This window comes from Cricetulus griseus, chromosome 5, assembly GCF_003668045.3.
Source record: "Cricetulus griseus strain 17A/GY chromosome 5, alternate assembly CriGri-PICRH-1.0, whole genome shotgun sequence".
NCBI lineage: Eukaryota > Metazoa > Chordata > Mammalia > Rodentia > Cricetidae > Cricetulus > Cricetulus griseus.
Genome location: NC_048598.1, coordinates 107022843 through 107042902, shown reverse-complemented (window position 1 = coordinate 107042902; position 20060 = coordinate 107022843). Strand labels below are relative to the sequence as shown.

Genomic DNA, 20060 nt, shown 5'->3' with positions numbered 1-20060 from the left:
AACACCTAGTAATTCTTTGTGCATTGTTGGAACTGGTATGGGGTTTTCTCTAACATCTGCATTATTTTACATTCCACCAGTCACATGCAAGGCCTTCAGTTTTTCCAGATACAACACATGGGAATTTGGGCTTAGTTTGGTTGGTTGGTTTATTTTTGTTTGTTTGGGGATTTAAAAGTGCTCATGTTCTCCTTCTTTACAAAAATAATCCAAACACACACACACACACACACACACACACACACACCAAATAATAGAAGAAATAAAACAGTTCCTAAGAATATAGGAAACAATAACAAAATCACCATTTTGTTATTTTATAAGTTCCAACTTATAAATGTGTTTTAAATGTAAACAGATTAAACTTCCAGATCCAAAGGTATGCAGTGGCTGGTTTAATCTAAAGAGAAAAGAAAAGGGTAAAGGTTGTGTGCTGTTTATAGGAGTCTTGGTTTAGATATAAGGACACACTGAATGAAAGGATAAAGGGAAACAATAGTACAGAGGAATGATAACCAAAAGAAACCAACAGTGGAGATACCATTGTGTTGACCAAAATAGACTTTGAGTCAGAAAGTCTGTATAGAGAGAAGATGGTCATTAAAGGGTACAATAGGAAGGTCTAGATATTAGACGTAGATATTAGAGCTCCTGAGATATATAAAATGAATATTGACAGAAAAATCTAAATCTAGAAACTGATAGCAATACAGTGATAGTAGATTCCATACTCCACTTTCAGTAACAGCAAGAACGCCCAAACAAAATCAGTAGAGAAGTAGCTGAGTTAGATAAAATAGCTGATGAAATGAACCTAATAAGGATGCCAAGTTTTCCACCCATTTGATACACATTTCCCTAAGAGCACATAGAACATTCTAGGGCTTTATCAAGTCACAAATTAATCTTCAGGAAAAAATCATTCCAGCCATCTTTCTAACCACAATTTAATTAAAATAAAAAGTAAAAACAGAAAGTATAAAATTCACAAATTGGGGCACTAAGTAACTTTGAATCCAAGAAGAAATCAAATGAACTTTAGATCAGATGTGGTGTGGTGGTGCACGCCAGTCACCTGGGAGATGACACGTGAGGATTACATGTTCATAGTGACACAGTCTGCAAATGAAAACAAAAACAAAACCCCTAACTTAAAAAAAAACAGCTTGTCTAAAATGAAAACAGAAATACTGAAACTTGACATAGCAGTCAATACTAAAGTGCAAATGCCTACATTTCAGAAGAAAAAGACTCTCAAACAACTTAAATGTAAATTTTAGCATATTGAAAAATAATTGAGGCTGTAGCTTACTGGTACAGCACTTATCTCACATATATGAGACCTCATGTCAGCACAGCATTAAAAAAGGAAAAAGAAAACAAATTGGAAAAGCAGCCCCCAGTTAGCAGAAGAAAGGAAATAATAAATATTAGGAAAGAGATACAGAAAATCAACAGAACAGAAACTGGTTTCCTGAAAATACAAAATTGACAGACTCTTAGCCAAACTGAAAAAAAAGAATGAAGACTCAAAATCGGAAATGAAAGAAGAGCCATTCCAACGGAGGCCTCAGAAATAAAAAGAATCGACCATGGACTACTGTGAGCAGTTCCACACAACAAATGGAGTTCACTAGAGGAAATAGATAAAATTCAAGAAGGGTGCAACCTAGCAAAACTGAACCAAGAGTGGAAATCCTGAATAGACCATAGGGGGAAGTTTAAAAAGCCCTCAGTAAAGAGGAGCCCAAACAAATGAGTTCCTATGCAAACTCTGCCAGATATCCAGAGAAGGATGGAAACCAGCCAATCCTAGAACTTCAGAACAAGTGGGAACATTTCATATCCAAACTCACTTTATGAGACCAGCACCACACTAGTGCCAAATTTAGACAAAAACAATACATGAAAACTATGGGTCATGTTGTGATGAATATAGAAGAAAGATCCTTATTAAAACACTTGGAAACTGAGCTCAGTAGCACTTACACCACCACCAAATGGATTGTGCCAAGATGGTTCAACATACACATCAGTCGGTGTGTTGGACTACATTAACAAGGTAAAAGGGAAGAACCACATGAATAGCTCCAGTGATACAGAAGAAACATTTGATAAAATTCATCCATTCATGATTTTTAAATACTCTCAGTCTTAGGGTTTTATTGCTGCAATAAACACCATGACCAAAAGCAACTTGGGGAGGAAAGGGTTTATTTCAGCTTACAACTTTCAGGTCTCACTCCATCACTGAGGGAAGTCAGGACAGGAACTTCAGACAGGAACCTGGAGGTAGGAACTAAGGCAGAAGCTATGGAGGAATGCTGCTTACTGGGTTTGCTCCTGATGGCCTGTTCAGCTTGCTTTCTTACCCAACTCAAGACTATGTACATAAGGTTGGCACCATCCACAGTAAGTTGGGCCCTCCTACATTAATCAAGAAAATGTCCCATATGCTTGCCCACATGCCAGTCTGGTGAGGGCATTTTCTCAGTTGAGGTTCCCTCTTCCCAAATGATCCTAGCTTGTATCAAGGTGACAAAATACTAGCCAGCACACCCCTTAATAAAAAAAACCTCAGCACAATAAAAGTTATATATGAAAATTCCATAGTGACAACATAATGAGGAGGTAACTTCTTCTAACATATGACACAGGGCAAGGGTACCAATTCTTCCCACATAGTATTAGAAGGCCTAGACAAAGCAATTACACAGAAACAATTAACAATATGCAAAATAAAGACTCAACCATAAAGAACTATTAGAATATATTCATTTAGGGAGCTGGAGCTTGTCAGCCTGGCAAGCCTTAGTTCATCCAATCCCTGGAAATGGGATTTGGAAAAAATTGGAAGTTGGAGGGAGAGAACCTGCTCCCAATGTTGTCCTTTACACACACACACACACACACACACACACACACACACACACACACACAGAGCCATGGCAATTCTTTTAATAAGGAAAATATTTAGTTGGGGTGACTCGCTTACAGTTTCCAGGGTTCAGTCCATGATGATGGAGGAGCATGGTGGCCTATAATTGGATGAGGTACTTGAGCTAAGAGTGCTACATCTTTATCAGAAGGCAGCAGGAAGTCAACTGACAATCACACTGAGAGAAGCTTAAGCAAAAAGGACCACAAGGCCCACCCTCACAGTGACACTCTTTCTCCATCAAGGCAACACCTCCTAATGGTGTCAGTCCCTTTGGGGTTCTTTTTATTACTAACCACCATACTACACAACTATACATATGAAAAGAAAGAGATTATAACAAGTGTTGATGAAGATGTGGAAGAAAAGGGATCCATGCACAACTACTAGTAAGAATGTATATTGGCGTAGTAGCGTGTAAAAAGTTGATGTATGAGTTTTTAAAAATTAGTAATAAAACTGCTGTATGTTTCAGCAGTCCCACTTGTGGCTATATATTCAGAGGGAATGAAACCAACCTGTCACACATGCATATCCCTGTTTTGTTGCATTATTCACAATCCCAAGATACAGAGACAGTCCCGATGCCCCCAGCAGAGAAGTGAATAATGAACGTGTGTGCATGTGTGTGGGATAACAGACTGTGTGTCAGCCTTAGAAAAAGGAAACATAGGGCTGGAGGAATAGCTCAGCCGTTAAAGGCTAGGCTCACAACCAAAAATATAAGAAAAAGGAAACATAGTCTGGAGCAGGAATGAATATGGAGGACCTTCACCACGCAGATAACCAGAAACACAAAGACAAATGCTGCATCATCTCTCCTACATATAGACACCAAGTTGTCAAGGACTACAGGTGGTCCAGTCAGGAGAAAGTAGAATGAAGTTGGAAATGGAGAGATGTTGGGCAAAGGGTAGCACTTTCAGTTGGGAAAATGAAGCATCGTTACCAATACTATATTGTATGGCATGATGTTCTAAGAGAACTTAAGTGTTTTTGTTGCAAAAAAACAAAGTAGGAAAAAATGAGTAACTATGTGGGTTGATAGTTGTCTCAATTAAGTCATCCTTTCATAAAGTTTGCAGACATCAAAATATTGCCATATACCTTATATATAATCTTGATCAAAAATTTGATCACTAAAGCTATAAATTTACCAAGTAATCTTACAGATACATGTTTGTCTTACAATAACTACCTTGTCAGGGTAGTAAGGAATATATTAACCAAAAGTAAAGACGGGTGACTGATACAATAGAACTTGACAATTAGGCTGGTCTTTTTCTAAGACAGAAAAACTAGTAAAATACAGATGGTAAATTTAAAATTACAGTCGGCCCATCATACATAGAGGTTCCATACTATAGATTCAGCCAAATTCATATTTTTAAATTGTTTAAAAAATAAACTTTGTTGTTGACATATACTTCCTAGTTATTTTTCTGGCTGTTCCTTAAAAAACCAAGTATTATCATTTGTAGGAAAATATTTAGGGGAGGAAATTAATCAGGACTTCAATCTTCATCATTTTAAGGTCAAAATGAGTACCTATTAGGAATCCACTTGGGGCCAGAAAGATGGCGTGGCAGGTAAATGCACTTGCCACCCAATCTGACAGCCTGAGTTTGATCACCAGAACCCACATGGTGGAAGAAGAGAAGTGATTCCTACAAGTTGGTCTCTAGCTTCTGCGTGCATATCATGACATGTATGTTCCCCAATACATAGATTAATTAATTTAAAATGATAAACAAATACAGTTGTGTCTTGAGAAGGCAGTTAGAATATGAGTCTGGAGTTCAGAAATGAGTTCCAAGATAGAGATGAAATTTTGAAATTTGACAGAATAGTCAGTAAAGTCTTATTTCCATATTTTGTTTTGAAATTTCAACTTAATGCTCATTTACTCGGGATAAATATTATATTGCCTTAAATCATTTAAGGTATAAATTAGTTGTTTTTGCCTTATAAAGAGAAGTACAATGGCTAAAATAAAAAAGATTGTAATCTCCAAAGTGCTAACTAGTAGCCATTATTACTCCTTATAATATCAAGTTTATAATCATCATAATTGATCTGGATAACTCAGAAATAAGGTTTATGAAATAAAACAATATATCCCTGGATTTGAACCATCCATGTTTTCATGCTTTACATTTTTCTGATATGGCTGAATGCTGAGTTGATCATTTTGATCTTTACAGTATCCAAATTGGAATATAGTTATTTCAGTAATGCTATGTATGTATGTATGTGTATGTATATATATATATGTGTGTGTGTGTGTGTGTGTGTATAACATTAGATAGGCTTTACAATTTTTTTAACCTTTATTTTTATCTGTATGGGTGTTTTTCTGCACACCACATGTGTGCAGTGCCCAAAGAGTCCAGGAAAGGGCTTTGGATTCTGGAGTTAGACAGTTGTGAGCTGCTATATGGGTGTTGGGAATTGAGCCCAGCTCCTCTGAACGAGCAGCCAGTGCTCTTAACTGCTGAACCATCTCTCCAGCCCCAGCTTACAATTTTGATCAAACATATCCTTTTAATTTCATTTTTCTCTTTAAATTTTTTTTATTTTTTAAGCCCTGGTGTGTGTGTGTGTGTGTGTGTGTGTGTGTGTGTGTGTGTGTGTGTGTGTGTGTGTGTGTGTGTTAGTCTGTCTGCACACACATGTGTACAATCAGGTGCCATAGTGTACATGTAGAGATCAGAGGACAACTTTTGAGAGTGTATTCTCTCTGCCACGTGGGTCTCAAGGATTGCACACAGGTTTTCCGGCCTGGGGGCAGGCATCTTTATTGACTGAGTCATCTAAGCCTTCTTGTCACCCTGCTCTACTCCCTACCCTACACCCACATGCATCATTTGGTCTTTGGAGACAGGATCTTGGAATATAGTCCTAGCTAACCTGATATTCACTGTGCAATCTAGGTTGGCCTCAAACTCAAAGTAATTCTTTCTATTTTCAAGCTCTGGAATAACAGGTATGTGCCACCACACTGGCCTTGCTGGTTTAATTTTCTGTAAAAATACATGTAATATTATAAATAGTCTGTTAAATTCTGGAATGTGGCCAGCTTTCATTTTACTATTTCAATGTTTGTCCAGGGATAAATTTTTGATTAACTTGCTAGTCAGTAGCTGACTTAAAAGAACACTGACGTATGAAACTACCTCTCTACCAGCATTTTCTAATGAATAGCAGTTGCAAGAAACTGAAGTCAGTTGCCTGACTGCAGATGTTTTTAAAATATTAGCATGACTTTGTTGTTGTTTTGCTTGTTCTTGAGATGAGCTGTTGCTCTCCAGATGGCCTTGAACTCCTGGTTCAAGTGTTTTTCCTGTCTCTATTTCAAGTTTCTATAAATTACACATTAGTTAGAATCTCTTTATACAGAAAAACATGGATTTTACCTACATGTAATAGTATAAACATGCTTAGCAAGAAGGCTGTGCCCGCCGTGCTTGGTGCTGTTGGCCTCAAATCCCATACTGGAGTGAAAATCTTCAGGCAAGATCATCACAACTTGCAGAACATCCTGGCGGGCCTATGTGATGAGATGTGTGCAAAGAAAGGGGCCTTGGAAGGGAGAAATTCTTGATTTTATTAGTCTGGCAAGACCAAAAAGTTAGTTTCTGTGTCTAGTTGCTGTTTTAGAAGGTGTGTTTCCTTCCATAGATGCGGACCAACAACGAAGAGAGAAACTGAAAAAGGAATTGGCACGATGTGAAAAGGAATATAAATTAAATAAATCCATAATGCAGAACAATTCTAAGATGAATTCCAAGCCCCTTTTTAATTCCTTACAGAAGGTAAGGCTGTTCTTCTGCTCTTTAAAAGCAGATGTCTCTAAGGCATGTCGGTGCTGCAGCCTGACTTGGGACCATTTTCAGTAGGTTTGGGCCAGCAACTTTGAGCAGCAAATGTCAAGTGGCTCTACTATATGCTTTTCAGGCCATACCTCCTCACAACTGCCTGCCACTAAGTTCCTATTTGTGTTCCATGCAAGCTCCACTAGCTAGAAAGGAATATGTTTCATATCTGGCCTGCAGCTGTAGTTGACTGACCTGGACTATGGTTTATTTTTTGACTCTCTTTAATATTTATTGGAAGAAGTGGTCTGTTCTTAGTTTGATGAGAAGTGATTGCAGTTTTCAGAGTCTCTCCCATGAATAGATTATTTTTTTATTAAAAACATTTTGATACAATATGTTTTGATCTCAATGTGTAATTTTATCCAGTGTTCTTTTTGCATTTCTTGGCAATGATGATGTGATTTTCTGTTTCATCTGTTAACATATGAATGACTTGTGGCATTAATATAAACAGACCTGAGCTGTGATGTATTAAAGTTTTCTTCCTTCCTTTCATTTTGTTTGTTTGGTTTTTGGTTTTTGTTTGTCTTGTTTTGAGACAGGGTCTCTCTGTGCTTTTGTTTGTTTGGTTTTTGGTTTTTGGTTTGTCTTGTTTTGAGACAGGGTCTTTCTGTGCAGCTCTTGTCCTGGAAGTTGCTCTGTAGACCTGACTAGCATCAAACTTACAGAGATCCACCTGCCTCTACTTCCCCTGTGCTGTGGTTAAAGCATTAAGGTTTTCTATGTTGCTGGATTGTCGTGACCCGGCTTGTCTCAGCTTTAACCCATGACAGCCATGAGGTTCGGCCTGAGTTGGGGTGTGTGGACCTGGAAGCTCCCAGCAAGCCAACGGCGATAAAGATCAAACACAGGCAGCTTGTCATCTTCAGAGAGCTCTCAGTTCCATGTGGTGGAACTAGAGTCATTTCTTTATTAGCCATCTTTTCTGGTGTTTCTTAACCGTCCTGCCATGACCACGAGGAAACCATCCCTCTTTGTTCTCCTCTCTCCTCTGGTCACTGGCCTCACCTAACTCCTAACCTTCCATCCTCACAAGTTATTCACACACCTCTGGCTCCTCTGCCCAGGTGAGGGCTATTCAGATGCTTAGGCACATACAGATGCAAATAAGAGGCATATTACCCTGAGGCCATGTTAAACAATAGTAGCCTTACTGGCATTAACAATACAATGGTGAGGCCGGAGCATTCCGGTGTTCCATGTTTAGTGAGACCCAAGGCTGAATCTCAAAATATTCCATAGCAGAAATACTTTGGTCCCCCACACTGGATTCAGTAGTAAACTTTGTTTAGGATTTTAACATCTGAACATTGTTGTTACTAGCGTACATTTTTCTTTCTGTCTAGTTGTGCTAGCTTCAGTGAACCCACAGAGCACTGTTTCTTCTTTTTCTTTATTCTAGTTTATAGAAGTTGGAGGATTCTTATTTTTTTATGGATGGTAAATTTTTTTATTTAAAAATTTTCCTACATTTTGATCATATACTTTCCCCTTCCCTTACCTCTTCCTTACCCACCCAATTTCATGGTCTTTCTCTCTGTCTTTCAAAAAGAATAAAGAACAACAAAATGAAAGTCAAAACAAGCAAACAAAAGTCCATTTTGTGTTGGCCAACTGGGAGGCCTGGTGCCTGCCCTGGAGTGTGGTGATATACTCAGTGCCACTCCTGAAAACAGATTTTTCCCTTTCCATAGCAGGTGTCAGTTTCAAATGCTTTCTTAGTTAGGGGTGGGAGTTTATCTGCTTCCCCCTCTCCATGCTGGGATTCTGTCTGATTTGAACCTATGCCAGTCTTGTGTGTGCTATCACAGTCTCTCTGAGGTCATAAGTGTGTCACCCCTATTGTGTCTGAAAACGCTATCTCTTTGGCATCATCCCTGCCTACAGATCTTACCATCTTCCCACCTCCTTTCCATGTAACCCCTGAGCCTTGTGGGGAGGTGTCTGACAAACATTCATTTAGAGCCGAGTGCTCTCACTCCCCGAACATTGCCCAGTTGTGGGTCTCTGGGTTAATTGCCATCTCTTGAAGGAATAAGCTTCTCTGCAGAGGGATGGATGATAGATGCACTGATCTGCAAATTTCATAATTTCATTTTTCTGAACAGCTATTTTTTATTTTCATGGAATTCAATACTAAAACTATCCCTTGCATACTTCAGTACTGGAGGGAACCCACATGATACCAATGCGTGGTATCAGCTCATTCCAGTCTTCCTTCTCTAACACCAGCCATCACCCCCGCTTACAGTGTTTTGCTCTGATTGTGATGTTAGACCTCCGGAAAACTCAGGTATCCGGGGTCCCAGGCCACGGTCACCCCAATCACCAGGCTGATTCAAGAGCTTGCTGCAAACTGCATGAGGCTTTATTATAATTTAACGAGCTAACCCCATGTTAGCTCGGGTCTTCCACCCACCCACCATGGTGGATGGCTAGCAAAAGACAGGACCTAGGGCCTCCCAAGAGATCTTGTAGGGTAGCGTAAGGGGAGTGTCTAGGGGTACGCACAAGCTCAGGATTGGTGTGCCTCCAGGCTTGGAGGGATTGCCCTGTGTTGATTGGCCAACTGGTTGTTATGGCCCATAGGCCCTCCCAGGGTGGTTGCTATGCTCTGCGTCATTGCTGTGTGCTTGTCCGTAAAGTACACCCAGGGTCATAAAGCATAGCGCCACCAGCTAACTTCTGATTGGTTCCTTGTCACGAGGCAGGCATCTGACTTTCTAGTGACTAAGACAAGGTCAAACAAGCACGTGTTCTGCTGCTATGACTGCCGAAAGGGGAGCTGGTCCCTTCAGTGAGATTCTATATTTTTACCCATTAACATTTCAGCATATATCTTTAAACCACAGTCATGGTATCACCAGGCATTGTAGCACATGCCTGTAATTTATATATGAGGGAATCTGAGTTAGTAATATATTTTAGCTTAAGTTTTGCAGAGTTCTAAATGATATAAAATTTCTGCTGCAAACTTGTGTGGGGAGTAAGGTTTCCCAAGGCCTGTAGTCAGTATTGAGTGCCAGATGGGCTCCAGATGGGCAAGTTATGCAGTTGGAGAGTAGCCATTGAGAGTAGCCCATGCTCTCAAGCATCTATGGTATGGTTTAAAGAGAAAGAAAAGAAAAGGAAGATGGGAAGGTGGGAAAGAAAGGAAAGAAAAGAGGAAATGAAAGGCAGGCAAGCCTACTTGGCAGGACAGCTTCCTTGCTGCTTACCAACTTACCAAGCACCAGATATTGTCCTTTAACTCTTAATATTGTCAGTACAAATGAACGCATGGCTTATCAGTAGACATTGACAAGGACTGGCATTAGAGCCATTCTGGTGACTCTGGACTATTTATTTCTCTCCTTGAGAAGTTTTTAGCTAAACAGTGACATCATACCCTTTATAAACAATCCACTGGCTGCAGTAATCTGGGAAAGAAAGCTTAAGAGCTGATCCAGGGCATTATAAAGATTGCCAGGAATACACGTACCAGGGGCTTATTATTTAGAAAGTTAAATTGCTAGGACTTGGCATCTGGTTTGATGATATGAAAAGAAAGGCAGAAGTGATAAGAGACAGTTTACTTCTTTGGCATGTTCAGTTTGCAGTGCCTTGGGAATATGAATATATCCAGGAGTCAGTTGCATAGAAGCATCTCTTTCAGGAGAAAGATCTGGGAGTCATGGGGTGAGGGCAGCAGATTGGGTGAGAGCCCTGCGCTGTTCTAAAGACAAAGACCAGGAGGGCTGCTTCCCTTAGAGTAGATCTGTTCCGCCCTAAACCATAATACCACCTCTTAATCTCTCCATCCATCCATGCTGTACTCACAGGTAGATTTCTTTTTTTTAATATTTATTTCATTGTATATGTATGTGTGAGTGCCTGCCTGTATGTCATACAACCACATGCATGCCATGTGCCCTCAGAGGCCAAAAAAAGACATCAGATTCCCTTTTGAGTTACAGGAGGTTTTGAGCTAACGTGTAGGTCCTAGGAGCCAAAGAATAACAAATGTTCTTAACTTCTGGGTCATTTGTCAGTCCCCGTATTTTTATGATTATTAAAATTGTCCAGTGATTTTTTAAAATAATTTCTAACATTTTGAATATAAAGTAACAATTTTGAGTAAGAGTTTGTTGAAATTTTTAAATTTCAACATGTACTTTATGAATCATTTATAATAAAGTAAAATAAAACAAACATTATTTTAATATGTCTATTTACTTTCTCTTTGATATCTGTAATTCTATAACTTGCTTGCCTACATGGTAGTTCATTTATGCTTTTTTATACATTTTTTGGTTCCATTTAGAAGTAATAATAATTTTTAGTTTACCTACATTTTTTAATACTTTTTAATGACTAATACTTTAGAAACATCAAGTTACCTTAAATTACTAGCTTGGGTAGTATATTTCAATAATTGGCTAGATTTTATGGCTAACAGATACTTAAGATAACTGTAAAATATTTTCACTGAAAAGATAGTTACAATGACTGATGCTGGCTTCAGCCTCTTAGTGTCTTAGCACTTTCTGCAGACATGTGAGCTGCTATTTCAGAACCTTGTGTCTTCAGTGCCCAGGCTTTCCCGCTGCTCTCCTTCACAGGAGGTCACCTTTCAGGCCCTTCCAAAGGCTCCCCTTCTAGCTGCTGCAGTTAAGATCTTGTCCACCGTTTCTTCTGCTGTTATCCCTAAAAGAGATCGCTATCTCACTTGCCCGGTGGTTGTAAATTGGGGAAGTGTCCTTGACATGAACTTGGCATAAATCCAAATCACAGAAACAGTTTATAGCAAAGCACCTCACATGTCAGCATGATGACAGCAGAGCAAGAGGGCAGAACACCACCAGACTGCTTGTTCCAGAACTTTCCAATGGACTGCTTTTCCATTTGGGGTGGCTTATCAAAGTGTTACCCATATTCAGTGCAAATATTATTTAGGCTTTGCAGTATTTAGAGAACTGAAGGAAACAATTATATAATCTTGAAAAGCAGATCAGTAGTACAATTAATTCCATACTGTTGATTTCCAAGGGGCAATAGACTACAAGGTAGTGTTTGACATATGAAAATATATTGAGAAACTCTGTTCTGGAAAAACAAAGAAAAAATATAGATAAGTTTCATGCTTTTTATTAACTAAAAAATAATTTGCCAGCCCATATCAGATGACTATTTCTTTTTTCTTATTTTTTTTTCCTGTGTTGGGGATTAAACACAGAACCTTGTGTATGCTAGACAATTTTTTTTTACATTTACTAATTATGTATGCCTATGTGCATGAGTACGTGTGTGCGCGCGTGCGTGCGTGCATGCGTGCATGCATGGCATGCCTCTGTGTGAGAAAACTTGTGGGAATTGGTTTCCTCTTCCATCGAGATCCAGGGATCAAACTTGGGTTTTAGACTTGGCATCTATCACCTTTATCTACTTAGCCATCTCACTGGCCCCCCAGCTCTGTATTTCTGTACTTAAAGGTTCTCTTTGGCATTTCATTTTAGTAAAACATCATACAGATAAGACTTCTCAGGCAATCTAATACATTATGCATTTCTCCTTACTCTAGGCTTAGATTACACCATTCCTCTGGGTATAAATAACTCTAATTGTTATTAATTAATAGCCCTGTAAGATTCAGAAGTGTCTTTTCAAAGAGCCACGTTCTTTGTACATCAGCTGTAATGTACAGTTTGGGAGCATTTTTTAAAGCTAATGTACTGAAGTAATAAGCTAAGGACTCACAATTTAATGCAGAATACTCATTCACAATAACTTATTTTGTCTTTTATTTGGGGAGGGAAATTATGTGTCTGGACCTTTTAGGAAGTAGTTACGTAGTTTCCTTCCTTAGATACATCAGTTTGTAAGTTAGCTGACCTGTACATTATCAAGAAAGGAATTGAAATCAATTTCAGATTCCTTGTGCTATAAACAAAATCTAAAATTAAGTAGTTCTTCAGATGAACTTTTTTTTTTTTTTTTTTGGTTTTTCAAGACAGGGTTTGTCTGTGTAGCTTTGGAGCCTATCCTGGCACTCGCTCTGGAAACCAGGCTGGCCTCGAACTCAGAGATCCGCCTGCCTCTGCCTCCTGAATGCTGGGATTAAAGGCGTGCACCACCAACACCCAGCTAGATGAACTTTTTTTTTTAAAGATTTATTTATTTATTCATTTATTTATTTATTTATCATGTATACAGTGCGTGCCAGAAGAGGGCACCTGATCACGTCACAGATGGTTGTGAGCCACCATGTGGTTGCTGGGAATTGAACTCAGAACCCCTGGAAGAACAGTCAGTGCTCTTAACCCCTGAGCCATCTCTCCAGCCCCTAGATGAACTTTTAAAATAGATAATATATGGAATAATAAAGAGCAGAGGCCCAGAGTCAGCTTGAATCTGTGGCCCTAATCCTCCCTTTCTTCTAGAAAATAAGGGCAGGACTGGGAATGTAGCTCCTTGGTAGAATACTTGCTGAGCAGCTCAAGGCCCTGGGTACAGCCCCAGCCCTGGGGGAAACAAAGTAATGATTGTACTACCACACAGAAGTTGTAGGCAAGATCCATGTATAAGTTAATCCGATATTCCCCGGTGACAGGAATTTACAGTGTAACTGCTTACCATCAAATCATATGTTCTTAGCCCTCAGGGGAACCACAAGGCCAGGATGTGTTAATTGAAGAAATAACAAGATATCCATCATTTTCGAAGTCATTTGTTCCCTCTTCAAATGGACTACATCTAAGTCAGCCTGAATCGAATAAAATGCTCATGAATGGCACCCAGAAGCATCTCAGCACCTCTCCATCCAGCATGGTTTGTACAGGATCTGCAACCAGGAGCCCGTGCCCTGGACATGGCTGTGACGGGAAGCCTAGGAGTGCCTTCCCAGGTGCCCACCGATTCCAGCTAGTTATTTCCAAGACACCCAGTGGAGATCTTTTGGAAAAGCACTCTGACCTCTTTTCTAACAAGCAGTTGCCATTCACTCCACGCACTTTAAAGACAGAGGCAAAGTCCTTCCTATCACAGTATCGATACTACACACCTGCCAAAAGAAGGAAGGATTTCCCAGGGCAGCGGATGGAAGCCGAAACCCAGACTGAATTGAGCAGGTTTGTATGGCGAGTGCACAGCTGAGAGCAAGGCCAGCAAGTCGGGGAAGTGATTAATAAGCAGTATTTCTTGCTTTGTTGTGCACTTTATAGGCCAGCCTTGAGATCTGGCAGGGCCTTCTCATTGGAATGAATTGGTAGGACTTGCCAGTGCATCTTTAGAAGTAGCACAGTAATTGTAGAAAAAAATCACTGTTAGATTTGTTAAGTTACTATAAATGAACACCCTATGTTATTGTTGTAAACATCGTTCTCCAACTTCTGTGTGTTCTTAAACATTGTTTTCAAAAAAGTGTTAGGATACATTGTCAGGCAGCATGGATGTAAATATGTATTCATGTTAACAGTGGTAAAACACTGAGGCCCAGAAGGGAAAATAGACATTTACCCAATTCTCGTCTCTCTTCCTAGCACATGTTCACACCCTGTATAGTAACAGCTGCAGACATGACTTAGACAGTTGAGAGAACAGCTGAAAGTCATGATTTGCCTTGATTTGATTTCCTTCTCCTGTAGTGGGTGGTTCTTGATATTCAGTAACTTTGCCAAGTGATTGTAATGTATTTCGTACTAGATTTTATTTATTCCGAAATCAAACCCTGTAAGACTGGTTTTATGAGTATAGTTAAGAGATGCAATGATAGCAAATGAATCTCCATATATTTAATTTTAAAAAAGGAGTTGGATCTGTAATAGAAATTATCAATGGGAGGAGAAATGAAGAAGTCATTGCTGGATTTGACAACACAGACACTAACACTGAAAAGAGACTGAAGACTGGCATGGCTCCTGTGCAAGGGTGACACACAAATTGGGGGCACCTTCCATAGTTTTCATGAATGTGAGAAAGGGCCTTCCAGGAAGGAGGGGCAATGACAGGTGGGAAGGAGCTAGGAGAGGATGGGTGGGGAGAGTAAATAGAAGGAACTACCAGATAAAGGAAGGGACTATGTATGTATTTATCTGAAATTGTCAAAGGACAAGTTTAATCTGTAAAAAAAGAAAGAAATGAAGAAATGAAGTATTATAACTTTATAATGTTGTAAGGAGAGTCTCATTTCTCTTAGTCCATTGTATATTCAACTGAAATTTAACTATTTGCAAGCAAGGAAAAGGAAGCATATGTGAACCAAACATGCCTGTTTCCAGATATATAATTATATATGTAATATATATAATATATAAGTTTTATAAAAGTAAATAGATGAATTCCTTTTTCTTGATAGTAAAGCTTGTCTCTGTGTTTATAGTGAAGTAACATACATATCTTTGTAAATGTTGTAGCTTTAATTCTGAGTTTGGGACAGCTGAGACAAGGAACTCAAAGGACTCAGAAGTGAACACAAAGCAGGTACTACACATGAGATCTTTATGTTGTTGCCTTTGGAGTTACAGGTGCTTTGACTTGGGTAGATTGCAGACAGCTGTTTGGACTATCAAGAGTAATTAACCCCTTGGAGATACTTGTTAAATAGGATGTAGTCAGCATTCAAAGGTTTGCCTGTTTGCAGGTGTAAATGTGCTCTCTCAATGGCCAGATGGATCCTACCAAATCTAGGGAGTCATTGGTTATTAGCACCCAAGTGGTTCACTGGCTGGCGGAAAGAAGAAGATAGAGGCAGGATGATCAGAAGTTCAAGGTCATCCTCAGGCACAAAGGGATTTCAGGGCCAGCCTGAGCTACAGGAGACCTTTTGAAAACAAACAAATAACATGTCTTTGTAAAGCTAATGCACATAAAATATTGCCAGGTTTGTGACACATAGGAAGAATTCTGTTAGTTAACATTGTTCATATGCCATTGCAGCTACAGCTGCTTTCATGTGTGACATGGGTGTTTGAAACAGGTATGCTTTTGACTTTTAATAATGTAATTAATGAATTTTTCTCTAATTTACTTAAAAGCTACAAATTTGTATCATTTTCATGGGTTTTTGTTCTTATCTTTTTGTTTTTGAGGTTTTAGGGGGTGTTTGATATGGGTGTACACATGTGTATGTGCTGGGGGTGACATCTTCCATCCAAGTACTAACCAGACCAATTCTGCTTAGCTTCCGGGATCAGACAAGATGGGGCACTTTCAGGTGGTGTGGCTAGCCAGGTGTGGTGGCACACGCCTTTAATCCCAGCACTTAGAAGGCAGTGAATTTGAGGACAGCCTGGCCTACATCAGCAAGTTCCAGAACAGTCAGAGCTAAATAATGAATGAGACCTTGTCTCAAATAAAATAAAATAAAATTTTGCCAGGTGGTGGTGACGCACGCCTTTAATCCCAGCATTCGGGAGACTGAGAGGCAAGCAGATCTCTCTGAGTTCGAGACCAGCCTGGTCTACAGAGCTAGTTCCTGGACAGCCTCCAAAGCCACAGAGAAACCCTGTCTCAAAAAACCATTAATTAATTAATTAATTATTTAAAAGGTTTGGCTATGGACTACTCATGGTGAAATGAGTCTCTCTTCCCAGGTTCCCAGGTGACCTGTGACTTGGGAACCTGTGACCCTCATGCTTCCATCTTTCAGGGCTGGGGTCACAAATGCAGACTCCTCCTTAGTCTGTTATTTATAATTTCCTGATGCTGTTTGAAATGTTTCTCATTAACATGAGTAAAGTGATGTTTCAGTAGACTATTCTGTTTTTGTTTTAATATATCAGGTACATTTATGTATTTACTTTTTATTAATGCTTGCGGTTTTATTTCTTTAAGAACATACTTTTGAAACAAAGTAAAATTTATTCTTTTTGCTCCATTTCCAGGCACCTAATTATATGATAAATGGTGCTGAAGACAAAATATCTCCTTTACCCTTAGAAGGACAAACCTTAGGATGGGACAAGATTAAAGATGGGGCTCTACAGCAGTCCTCCAAAAGGTGAGTGGCACCTTACATACTTGGGGGACTGAGCAAGAGGATCACTACAAGTTTGTGGTCAGCCTTGGTTGCAGATTGAAATCCTGCCTCCATTTGCTTTCCTATGTAATAGACACACCGCATTTACCCTTAAGTATTATTTTAATTACATCTGCTAATATATTTTAGCGTAATACAATTCTGTGGCACTGTTAGTCTTACTAAGGAAATTTTATAAAAGTGCTTCAATAAAAGTTAGTTTTGCTAATAAAGGGGGAGGAAAGCTAGTGTGTAGTAGCTGCTAGCTCTCCTCTATTAGAATGGATTAGTCTCAAGGCCAGTCCTCAGGAAGTGATACTAACCAGGTCCTATGATACCAATAATACTGAAGAACCTTACCATTTGATGAGCTGTGTGACTTGTAGGCGACAAGCTGGCTCAGCAAGTGAAAGTGCTTGCCATGCAAACCTGATAAACAATTTGGTTCCCAGAACCACCTATGATACTTGAAGGAGAGAACTGAAAGTTCTCCTCTGATCTCATGGTACTTGCCTGCATATATGCACACAGGTACATACACAATAATTAATTTTCAAAAGCCAAAAAAATTGTGATGTGGAACATTCCCACATGCCAGTGTTTGGTCTGCCCTGCTGTTGGGAGATGCTCTTAAACACTGCACCCCATGCTTAGTGACTAGCAAAAATGTGGACCAGCAAATTTCGGCTATCAGCTACATTTCTGGTGTAGGAGACTAGGTATGAGATGAAGGGAGAAGAGTATTCCCAAGGAGCAGACAGGAAGAGAGTGCATGGACCCTTCAGGGCCCAGCTTCCCCCTCAGGCCCTTACTAGAGAGATCTTGATTTATAAGACCACAGTAGGTTGAGTACTAACTCCCCATCCTTAAAAGTCATTGCCCAAACAACACGTATTAGCACATGTGCACACACATGGGTGCATACTCCCACAGAATTAAGTTACAGGTAGGAAAACACTTAGGAATTCCAAAGCATATCATTACTAATGTAGACTATCCATCATGTAATATTTGTATGCCAACCTTGTTGTTATCATTAAAATATTTTACCTTTCTCTTTTTCTAGGACACTCTGTGAGCTCTCCACACAACTTTCTTCAGACAGTAAAATCTATCCTGAGTAAGATCCTTTTGACCTCTTTCTACTTTAGTGGGAAGCAGAATTAGGGAAACCATATTAAGATTTGAACTCATCATTCCACACCCAGCTTTGGAGCATATCAGTCCTTTAATCCATGCTGATGGACCAATTGTTGGGCATCTTTAGTGGGAATGTGTCCTGAAGTTACTAATATCTGCTAATAATTTCTAATAGTTAGTGTGTCATATTCTTGCTTATTTTTAATAATTTAAACTAGTCAACCCATGGGAGAAGATTTGGAGCTCAGGGGCCTCTTGGGAGGTTTGTGACTGCACCTCTTTGCAGACTTGTCATCATTGCTTTCTATGGATATGTTACATTTTTAAGTTAGATTGTTCAGGAAAGTAATCCATTTTATAATTTCATTGATTTGTTCTTAAGCAAATTCCTGCGGATTGGTTTTTACACATGCTAGTTTACACAACCCCCTGTCCCCTGTATTTGTTTATTCATCTACTGAATAGCTACTTGCCATTTCCCATTCATTTCAACTAAGTAAAATCAATTGCAATAGTATCCTAACTTTCTTATAATGGGTACTAAATTTTAGACATGAGGTAGTATAATAAGAAATGTGTCCAATTAAAAAATCACTACTGTATTTTTCATCCATAAATTTGCCTATTAGAAATTCTTTCCTCTTTTATAAGGATTTTGAGAAAAAAAGCAATCTTTCTGCTCAGTGAATTTCCCAACTTGAACACAAGATGCTGAGCAAGACTCGATAAGTGTTACTTACCCTCCTGCTTCCCTGGGTGGTACCCTCTTTGTCTTTCTCCTGATAAATGTTCCACTAAGAGAAAATTTACCCCATCAGGTGATATTTTCTCACTTTTATTACTTTCCTTTTGGAACCTGAGAATATACTCATGGGTAGCAGCAGTCCCTGTAATGGTGGAGTGGGGTGTTCTTGCCTGACCTCTCATGCTGTGTGACGGTTCTGATGCACTGTGTTCCTCTGCAGTGAAGAAGAGCTGCTCTACCTGAATTTCATGGAAAATGTGACTGATGAAATATTGAAACTTGGTTTATTTTCCAACAGGTTAGAGATTTTTTTTTTTTAATGTGTTTGGGAATTGGGATGTACATTGACTATTTTTCACACAGGATTTTTTAAAGTTACTTATTAAGAGATATAAAAAGTTATGTTGCTTTTTATGATTATGTTTTTATAATTGGTAATAAAGTATAAAAATAGTAAATTAGAAAACAATAGAGTTTTTCATTTAAATATTGTTATAACTTGGCTATATCAAACTGTATAATGAATTTTTGCTAACTTTTTGGAAAGCCTCTAAAATTCTGCTATCAGAAACTTTTATGGGAATCAAAGCAAACTTTCAAAATTTTATTACATTTGTGTGTGTGTGTGTGTGTGTGTGTGTGTGTGTGTGTGTGTGTGTGTGTGTATATGTACCCAATACAGTAGCAATAAAGAGTAGGTAGGATACAAGTTTCTTGTTCTTTTAAAACTGACAGAATAATCCAGACCTCCTATTCTGTGGATGGTCTCATCTCACTGAGGAGCATGAATGTTGGTAACTTGAGTGACCAAGGAAAGTAGGTCCTGTCCCCGTGTAGTGTCGTGTCCCCCCCCCCCCCCAGAAACCTGTTGGCAGGTTACTGTGATTCTGGGCCTGGTCTAGATAGAATACATTCCCTGAGGCTAGTCACTTCTGTGTGTTAAATTCTCAGAAGGGCTTGTGACCTTAGGGGATGTAATTTCTCATCTTTAACATGGTTTTCACTTTCATGCCCTAGCTGTGGCAGGAAAAGAGATAAAACTGCTTGTGTGAGCCAGGCTTGGTGAAACATGCCCTTAATCCTATTAAGGAGGCAGATCCCTGAATTCCAGGTCAGCCTGGTATCTTAAGAGTTCCAAGCCAGCCAGGGCTATGCAACACACCGTGTTGGGATTGGGTGGGGGCAGATTGTATGTCTAGCATAAATACCTGGCAATCATTTGGAGGTTGTTTTGAAGGCTTATCATCAATCAAGATGATCTAGATCTGTGAGAGCATTTTCTCTAGGCTTTGATGAAGGAACATAGGGAGCTTTTAGTGTCTGCATCTTATGGAGAGAGCTTTACAGGGAGTACTGTGCCTCCCC

General features: G+C 39.2%; 1 protein-coding gene across 11 annotated transcripts in view; it reads left to right on the top strand.

Moving 5' to 3' along the window:
- Window positions 1-20060, top strand: part of LOC100751616 (spermatogenesis associated 7) — a 31125-nt gene that overhangs the window by 9854 nt on the left and 1211 nt on the right. For 9 of the 11 annotated variants that reach the window (XM_027419598.2, XM_027419594.2, XM_035445402.1 and 6 more), the window contains 6 exons: window positions 6620-6753; window positions 13450-13922; window positions 15207-15273; window positions 16677-16792; window positions 17877-17930; window positions 18916-18993. In XM_027419598.2, coding sequence (XP_027275399.1) covers window positions 6620-6753; window positions 13450-13922; window positions 15207-15273; window positions 16677-16792; window positions 17877-17930; window positions 18916-18993 — 922 coding nt within the window. Of the gene's footprint in view, window positions 1-4472; window positions 4647-6619; window positions 6754-13449; window positions 13923-15206; window positions 15274-16676; window positions 16793-17876; window positions 17931-18915; window positions 18994-20060 lie in introns of all 11 variants that reach the window. The other 2 variants (XM_027419599.2, XM_035445401.1) reach the window with 2 other exon arrangements.